This window comes from Cyprinodon variegatus, unplaced genomic scaffold, assembly GCF_000732505.1.
Source record: "Cyprinodon variegatus isolate N-32 unplaced genomic scaffold, C_variegatus-1.0 Scaffold351, whole genome shotgun sequence".
NCBI lineage: Eukaryota > Metazoa > Chordata > Actinopteri > Cyprinodontiformes > Cyprinodontidae > Cyprinodon > Cyprinodon variegatus.
This window is the reverse complement of record NW_015150804.1, coordinates 614,917-624,376: the sequence shown is the minus strand read 5'-3', so window position 1 is coordinate 624,376 and position 9,460 is coordinate 614,917. Positions and strand designations below refer to the sequence as shown.

General features: G+C 35.5%; 1 protein-coding gene across 2 annotated transcripts; it reads right to left on the bottom strand.

Annotated features, from left to right (window-relative positions):
• Positions 1-4,390: 4,390 nt before the first annotated feature.
• On the bottom strand, positions 4,391-9,048 carry pirt (phosphoinositide-interacting regulator of transient receptor potential channels). Of its 2 annotated transcripts, none has more exons than XM_015385907.1 (2): positions 8,496-9,048; positions 4,391-5,157 (listed from the first exon to the last, which is right to left on the bottom strand). In XM_015385907.1, the coding sequence occupies exon 2, from the start codon at positions 5,139-5,141 to the stop codon at positions 4,737-4,739; it is 405 nt and encodes a 134-aa protein (XP_015241393.1). In that variant the 5' UTR covers positions 5,142-5,157; positions 8,496-9,048; the 3' UTR covers positions 4,391-4,736. The 2 variants fall into 2 exon arrangements, with proteins under 2 accessions (XP_015241393.1, XP_015241392.1); XM_015385906.1 differs by having other exon boundaries at positions 4,391-5,178; positions 8,496-9,045.
• Between the last annotated feature and the right edge of the window lie 412 nt (positions 9,049-9,460).

The window sequence follows — 9,460 nt, the reverse complement described above, 5'->3', positions numbered from 1 at the left end:
GAATTCTGAGATTAAAGTCAGAATTTTTAATTAAAGTCAGAATTCTGAGATTAAAGTCAGAATTTTGAGAAAAAGTCAGAATTCTGAAATTAAAGTCAGAATTCTGAGATTAAAGTCAGAATTTTGAGAAAAAGTCAGAATACTTAAATTAAAGTCAGAATTCTGAGATTAAAGTCAGAATTCTGAATTTAAATCAGAATTCTGAGATTAAAGTCAGAATTCTAAGAATAAAAGTCAGAATTCTGAGAAAAAAGTCAGAATTCTGAGAAAAAGTCAGAATTCTGAAATTAAAGTCAGAATTCTGAGATTAAAGTCAGAATTTTGAGAAAAAGTCAGAATTCTGAAATTAAAGTCAGAATTCTGAGATTAAAGACAGAATTCTGAGAAAAAAAACTTGGAATTCTGAGAAAAAAGTCAGAATTCTGAAATTAAAGTCGGAATTCTGAGAAAAAAGAATGCTGACTTTTCCACCATATTAAACAGAAATAAAATGTAAAAATCAGTAAAAAAAAAAATTTTTTTCTAGTGGCCCTAATCCTCTTCCATACAAGTCCTGCAGAAAAACTTAGGGTGAAAATAAAAAATAATATATTTAAAATATTTCAAACAGTCTGTCTGCAGGATGGCTCAGATTGTAATACTGTTGCCTTGCAGCAAGGATGTTTCAGGTTCAATTCCTGGTCCAGAGTATTTCTGTAAGGCGTTTGCATGTTGTCATCTCTCCAGATACTATGGGTTCTTCCCACAGATCAAGAAAATGGCTCTTAGGTTAACTGGCCTTAGGGCTGAGTGTGCATGGATGGTAGTATGTCTTGTCCAGGGTGGAACTGTCACACTGATGGAATAAGTGAGAGAAGATGGATGGATAAAGGTATTTTAATAAATAAAATTAAAGATAAACAAATTTCTGGGGTTTTTAACAGCTGGTCCAGCAGCCAACACATTTCTCTGTATGCAAACATCTGTGAAGCAGCACAGAGTTCAGAGAGTCTGATCCGCAGGTTTCTGGAACTGATATAACATTTTACCGTGGTCCATCAAGGGTCCTAATTTATATATTATAAAAAAATCAACAGGCGGATCTATTGATTAGAGCAAGGAGGCCCTTCAGCCAGTGGCTGAGCTAGACCTTTTTGCTGCGGGGGCCAGAGGGGGGCAATGCTTTCTGAGGGGGGTCAGAAATTGTTTAATTATTTGCAATTGCAGTTTCTAAATGTTAGCTTTATTAATTCAATATACAAATATAAACAGTAACATAAATAATATCAGCGTGTCAGGGCTTAGCATTAACTATGTACTCACAAGCCACTGCAGTGGTTTTACAAAGTTACTCGCCACTCAAAATATTGCTGTTGAATTTTTTTTTTTAATGATTAAAGCTGACAATGTTTTGCTTAAGTTTACTTAAACTAGATTTAACTTTTTAAAAATGTAAATGTTGAACAGCCCTGGTCATTATCAACTAAAGAAATAAAACTTTTATTTTTTTTGTGGAATGTTGAAAGTGTTGCAGGGAAGTAAAGGAATAATGTAAAACATAAAAACTAAACAGTAAAAAAAAAAAATGCTTTTTTGGTAATACTTTGATTCAGCCAGAAGGGAAATATGGATATCATCAATACAGAAAGTGATTAAAAACACTTTAATTACATTTAAAACAAATGAACTCTATGAAGTAGCTTAAGTTTAAGCATTCAGAGATTTGAACCAAAACTGCATAAATCAATCTAATTTTATGAAATTCAACTTAAAAACAGCAGAGACACAGAGTGGATGAGGCTGTGCACAAATGAAATGCAGGCGGAGAACCGCTTCTCCCTCACACCTCGCTGAAGAAGACGGTTAAATTCAGAGAAATCAATGCTTTTATGAGTTGTCACCATATATATAAAGTAAAATGCTTAGACAATATGCTTTCCCTGCAAGAATAAAATATTTTAAGCATTGTACCATTGTACCTGTAAGGCCTGTGTATAGTCAGGGCCAGCATGTGTGTGCATTAAATCCAGAGCAAAGATGGCTGAAGCAGGATGTGACATATTTGTTGGAAAGTCCGTGCTGCTGGATTGGTATTTGAAAAGCAAATAATATGTTAAATTGTCCTAAATGGAGCAAGCAGTGGAAACACTCTAAATGAGGCCATTTTGTGCAGCCACTCCTTTTTATCATTGAACTGTGAACTTTGACCTTAACACCTTAACTGAGGCGAGTGAGGGAAATTCTGTTTTTTTGTGACATTATATAAATTATCTTTATATATATATATATATATATATATATATATATAAATTTATATATATATATATAATATGTATATACATATCAGGAACTTTGGTTTCTTACCCGTTTTTTGATTTTCTTTTCCCTTGATGCTTTTCAGTATAGCCTACTTCATACTGTCAGACAGGTTCTCTATGAGATATTCATTGGCTCTAGTCAAAAAGTAATAAGGACTGATTGGGGCTTTTGAAAATTAGTTTTAGGAGCTTTTTTCTCAATAAATAATGCTTTATACATTATTAATTTATTTCTACATGGTGACCAGAGATACAGGTTTTCTTCCTATTTGATGGATGTGATTTTCTCTCTAAATAGTAGCGACTCTTCTGTGAAACCTTCCTGAACCTTTGGTGAAGATTAATAAGTGGCTCATTTTAAAAATGCATCTCAGAGTAGAAGGAAATCATTGAAATGTGTAATTATTTTAGTCATTCCATTTAAAATGGAAACTTAGATTATATACTGTAGTTTGCAGATAGGAAGAATGATACAATTGAAGCATTTGTTTCTTTAATGTTGGTGATTTTCAGTTTCTCCAAAAAATTGGAATGTTACATGAGACCAATAAAAATTATTGTCTAAATGCAGAAATATTTTTTACCTGAAAAGAAGCATAAAATGCTTAGAAATGTCCAGATAGAGGCGGAGCTGACTCTGGATCAGATGAAATAAATCATTGCTGACTGGAAACTTCAGACTGGATCCAACCCAGCCTAGATTATTTCCTCTACTTTGTTCATCCAGACTATTCTTGGTTTGGTGCAGGAAGCGTCACCGTTTTACACCATGTTCTGGAAACATGATTGGAAAAGTGCCATATGGCAGAGGAAACCGAACCTTTTACTCAAGATTCACTCTTTCTATTGAATAATAATAATAATAATGATAATAGAACTTTATTGATCTCACATTGGAGAAATTTACCTCTGCATTTAACCCGTCCCTTTGGGGAGCAGTGGGCTGCCATCGTGGGGCCCCCGGGGAGCAATCCGGGGTTAAAGGTCTTGCTCAGGGACCCAGAGTGGCAGTCTGTGGGAGTGGGGCTCAAACTCAGAACCTCAGGATTTCTAACCATTAGGCCACCGCTCCATTCGCTTTGACTCATAATCAAAATATCATTCTGGTAAATCAGAGTTGAGCCAAAAAATGCTTTTTTTTCAGTTTTATTGTGTAATATTTATTGTTTAAACAAAATTATTTACAACTTTTCAATAAAAACTTAACTTCTGACCTTCCAATAAAATGTTCTATTCACATGTTGATTTTTTAACTGTGGTGTGCATATTTGAGTCTGGGGGATGCTTCTACCACCGCAAAGTTTTTGTATTTTTTTTTTTGTGACATCATTAAATCAAAGTTTTCTTTTAATTTTTGAACACCTTTGTCCTTTTTTTAAGTCTGGTCCTTCACAGAGACATTTTAATGGACTGAGCCGATGTTCTGCAACAAATAAAGATGAGATGATCACAAACCAAACACCTCTAACAGCCATGTGCTGAATCCTCTGATCCTGAACATCTCAAACTTGATCTGAGACAAAAGGACCAGATCGACCAATGAAATGCATTAAATTTACGCATAAAACAGTTTGGATGTTGGTTTTTCCTACAGATCCTTCCAATGGATGTGGACAGGACCAACAAACTCCCAGCACTATTCCACAGGAAGGACAAAAGCTTTCCTGTTTTTCTTAGATATATTTTTCCTTTTAAGTATTATTAAAGAAATAAAATAAAATTTCAGGATTTGATTAGGAGCCTCCTTTTTCTCACTCCTTACTCACACTTCTTTCAAATTCCTCCTCAGAAATTAATATAAAAAAGTGCAAACTTACTGAAGGGTTTCATTCAGACTGTTGGTTATTGAAGGCTTCTTACAGTTCAAACAAGGCCTGCCAGAGTTTCTGAATGTTTTTTCTTGTCGCTATTTTAAATCGTTTTTGAATCTTGTGCTTTCTAGCCGCCTCAGTCAAACTACGGCTGTTTGCATAATTCAAGGCTGAAGGCGTTTCTATTCCTTTATCCTTCTTCAGCTCTTTGTTCCACAGGAGTCTTCCTGGTTGCAACAAAAACATAGAAATGGACACGATAATTATAAAATGTTTTAATCATTCAGAAGTCAGCATGTTCACTACAACATTAGAAAACTTTACTCATTCACTTGTTTCACCCATGAATGTTTAAAATGGTCTCTTTGTTTTCGATCCTCTTGAACAAAATGTCAGTAAATGTTTTAATAAATGCATTTTTTAAAACCCCTTTTATTGTCTCATCTGTTCTCAGCAGCTGATGCCAATATATTCATGCACATTCAGGACAGCAAGGTGAGTTCTGCTGAGCCAGGTTAACAGAAAGGCCTCCACCCTGAATCACATCAGTAATATTTCCGGTATATCCCATGCTGAACATGTTTTTCTCTCCCAGTCATTGAGGTTTTGTAGGAAATGATTCAGAGCATCACACATTAAAAACCGGGGGTTTGTAATAACTGAGGGGCCTCTTCATGTTTGACTTTCTGTTCTCCTTAGTGATCGGGATGAGGACCATTCCCACCACAAAAATCATCAGCCCTACGGAGAGCAGGGCCGGTCCCAGGATGTTGGTGACCTTCTTGCACTGGCCGGCAAAGTAAAGGCCGCTGATGACGATGCCGCAGGCCAGGAAGCTCCCTCCAGTGGACATGAAGTGAATGGGAAACCAGAAGACTTCACATTTTTTCGGTGGGGGGTCTGTGGTCCAGAGGGACTCACTACGGGACAGAGTGAAGACTGTGCTCACTTCATGGCTCGGGGGTGTCAGCTGGTCCTGGGACTGGGAGAGTGTGCACTCCCCCAGTGGGATGTTCTCTGGGCTGCCTGGCATGACCTCCTGGGTGACTCTACAGACGAATAAAATAACTCTGTAAGGCAAAACGTGGCTGATTTTAAACCAGAGAAAATGAAAATGGCCATAAGTTTCCTGCAGTGATCAGAGATTTATTATTGAGATACAACATTATACTGTTTACTGTTTGAACAAACAGAAATTACAATTTCTTTAGGGAGTTAAAACCAACAAATCTATCAATACTTTAAGAAAACGAGAAAAGGAAATAACAAAAAACATTATTTTACAATTATTGTAACGAGTAATTTCAAGCCTGAAAGTTGTATTCATTCGCCATCTGTATATTTTACATTTTTAAATCTTTACTGTGAACAAAACTGTTCCTTCAGAGTTATTTCACACATTAAAACCTTAGAAAAGAGGGGCAAAATTTTTATAAACATCCATACCTTTACTTTTTTTAAAATGTTTTTTTAAGTTAATTTGTGTTTCTTTAATTGTAAACAGCTACTAAATACTTTATGGTAAGGAGATTTTGTGTATTTTGTATTTTATTAGCTCATTATCATACTTGTAGTGATTGATAACATTTTAAAACATAAAATTTAATTAATACTCTGTTTGCGGGGTTATAGTAAGCTGGGCTAGCTATACATATATTTTACTTAAACGTTTTATAGAATTTTCCCCTGTATTTGCAGTATAAGTCCCTTAACAGTATTTAGGGAAAAATAAACAACCTGCATAAAATGTTGTCTTCCATCAAACATGTGCTTTCTCATAATATTTTAAACATTTTACTTCTGAAATAGTTTATATGAAGCTCTCAAGATAATTTTTTGTCAGTTACTGATGTCAAAAAATCTTGATTTGCACACTTTTAGTTTGAAAACCATTAATCAGACCTGCTATTTGTGTCTTAGTACCACAGGTTTAGTTTTACTCTATAAGCACAAGATATTTTTTAACATTTACCACAACAATCTAAAGTTGGTTTATTCACAAATAAAGATAATTTACAGTGATTTTCTAAATTAATGCATGGTATCTAATAAAGTGTGTAGGGCTGAGCACAGAACCTTGCAGTAAATAACATCAGTTTTTACCATCAGTGTGAGAATCTGTTCTCTCTTTTACTTTCAAATTTATTGTCCCCTTTCAGATCGCTTTATTTCTTAAATTTAATAATAATAATAATAAAAAATTAATTATAACTCCACAGTGGTGGTGCATTCAGGGTGATGTGCTCTTTTAACTTTATATGTACATGAATCGTGACTTTAAATGGCACACAGATTAATTCTAATTATTGATTATGTGATATAAGAACCATTGGCTGGATTGGTGTTTATTTAGGGGCGTCAGAGGAGATAAATCCAAACACGCCACATTCCTCATAGGAAGTTATTTCGTCATCGATTTAAGCATGTTTCCACTCACTTGGTGCTGAAACATACAATTTTTCTGTATCTTTAGCTTCCTTTCAGAAAATATCAGAGCATGATGCTGCCACCTCCATGTTTCACTTTGGACTAAGTATTATTTTATTAGTGTTTGGTGTTATCTTTGTGTCAAACATGATCATATGATATCATTTAGGTATCATATCTATATTAAAAGAGAGACTTGTATAAGAAGTGCTGATGAAGGTTCTCAGTCATCCAGGTCATAGTCATTCCGTAAAAATTCAAAAAATATCCACTGGACTTGGTTTTCAAGATTTGAAGACGTTTCTCCACCTCTCCAGGAAGCTTTCTCAATTCAAATGTCTGGATCCGCAGTGAGTTTGAGTCTTATATGGACAAGGCCTCGTATTGCTTGAAAACATGCAATGGTAACCGATGAATGGGTCGTTTAGTTCCATCGTTAGAAATTACAGGCTAACGATGGAACCATATATATATATAATCACCAATACATAACCAATACAAATATTTATAATTATTTTAGGCAGAACTGAATGTTTATCTCAACCCTTAGTAAAGAATTAAAACAATGCATTTTGGAAATTCCTATTGCTCCTCCAGTGTTGTCTTTTGGTAGCCTCTCATGTCTTTTGTCAGTTTAGTGAAAGGTTTTGCATTTTGGAATGCCACCTAGTGCCAATTTATTTATCTAAATGTTTCCATTGAAGTTTTGGAGTTTTTTTATACTGTTATCCTGACTGATTTCTTTGCACAGTAAGGCTCTTTGAGACTTTACAGCCATTTCTGTAAACTAAATCTCCCAGCAAATCCAGCTAAAACAACTGGAATCAGATTCACTCTAACTGATGACCAGTGTGAACTGAGGAAAACTGAATGCTGAACTTAAATAAAAAAGGAGATTCAGTAAAGTTTTAACACATCTATGCAGCTCAATTATTGCAGCTTTCATTTTAGGTTCGTCATCAAACAGATTTATATTTGGGTTGGACAGTATAAATGTTCTATTTACATGTTGGCTTAAAAAAAAAAGTAGTTCTTAGAAATCGAGTGATTTTCACTGAAGCTGACATTTTACCTGTGCTGTGCATATTTGAGACTGGAGGATGCTTCTACCACCGCAAAGTTTTTGTATTTTTTTTTTGTGACATCATTAAATCAACGTTTTTTTTAAATGTTTGAACACCTTTGTCCTTTTTTAAGTCTGGTCTTCACAGAGACTTTGTACATTTCAATTGACTGAGTCGATGGAAAGATCATGAATTTATGTAATTCTGAACCAAATTAGACTAAATGTTTTATTCAAAATGATGGGTTTCAGCTGAGGAGGAGGAGGAGAGTGAGATCCACAGATCTCTTACAGTTTCCAGTCAAAACAAGTGAAGACAGCTTGAAATGTGATTCCATGAATCAATAAATGACATCATGATGGCTGCTTCCATTTGAACAGCCTAAAGCTTTACGGTCAATTTTCCTCCCAAAAAACCTCAATGAATGTAGAGAAAGCAGAGCCTGTTTTCTAATTCACTGATTACCTGAAGTTAATTAGTGACTTTCCGGCGCCTGTTGAATTATTTTCACCTTGTTATATTTTAGGCACATAGATTATTTCAGGACTATTGAATCTTTCTAAATAATTAATCTTTTTTCAATTACGCTTCCCTCTTTGTCGGGCTAATTTTACTGGAGGTAATCAGGCTCCCTATCAATTATTAACACTTTGATAGAAGTATTGATCATGTTAGGCCACACCCTCCACCCTCTATTACAAAACACACATCGCTAGAAAATGATTAAATCTGAACATCTGTTAGGTAAACAAAGATCTGAAGAGGCTTTCAGTTGCAGGAAAACAATAAATAAAATAGTAATATTATTATATTTATAAGGATTCTTCATTTTGTCTCTCAAATTAAATCCAGATGCTTGTTAGATTAGTTAAACAGGAGTAAACAGTCAAACTTACCCTTAAGATTTGGATCAAGTCTTCTTGTTTTTACAGGTTAGAGTCACATAAAGATGCAAAAACACTCAGAAATCTAAAGAATAAGCTGAGGAAAAAACTTCCTCCCACTGCCTGACCAGAGGAACCAATAAAAAGCATCAAGGCAGATTTTTGTTCCTGAACAATCCACTGCCCACCCTCTTGTGCTTCCTGCACCTCCTCCAAGGAAAACCCTGTGGCCACCACAGTCTCACCATCACACACCATCACAGACGCTCCTTCCTCATGTTGAATCCAGGCTAAGAAGCTTGTCTTCTCAGAAGAACCTCTCTCTTCCCCACAGGAGTCAGTGCATTAAAGCAGACGCCAGAACAGTTGGAGTGCTTTCAATCATAGAGGTTTTTCTTTTTCGTCACACAGAGCAGCAGAGCAGGGCAGTGATCAGGAAATGGCTCTGACAGATTGATGAAGCAGGCAGTCACCCCCACGCAGACTTTCCAACGTGTTGGCACAACATTGATCCTAAAGCAGCCCCCGGCTATAATCTGCAAGTTGTAGTTTTGCTCACTGAGCATGGAATCAATTCTATCTGTGTGGCAGAGTTCATCCTTGGACAGAGATTTTGTTTTTCCCACAGATCTTGGTGTTTAGCCTTGAACAGCTTCAGCCCCAGATGCACAATACAAGAAGGGAGGGAGGGGGGGGTTGTTGCATTATGTCCCTAATGTTTGCACTAAACACATCTGGCATTACGGCTGTGACTTAGCTGCCATTAGGGAACATTTTCAGAAAAGCACCATATGACCAAAGATCTGAAAATATCTGCTTGGTTTCATTAGATCATTAATGTTACTTTTTTATGGGTTTTTGTGGCAAAGGATTTGTTTTTCTAAGCTTGTGATACTATTATTTATCCACCAGAGGGAAGCATCAACATTTAGTTAAAATGCCAACTTTTCCTCACAGCTTGTTTTTTCATTTAATGA

Excerpts from the sequence above, each read along its gene's own strand:
- pirt (XM_015385907.1), bottom strand. The coding sequence starts at position 5,141 with ATGCCAGGCAGCCCAGAGAACATCCCACTGGGGGAGTGCACACTCTCC.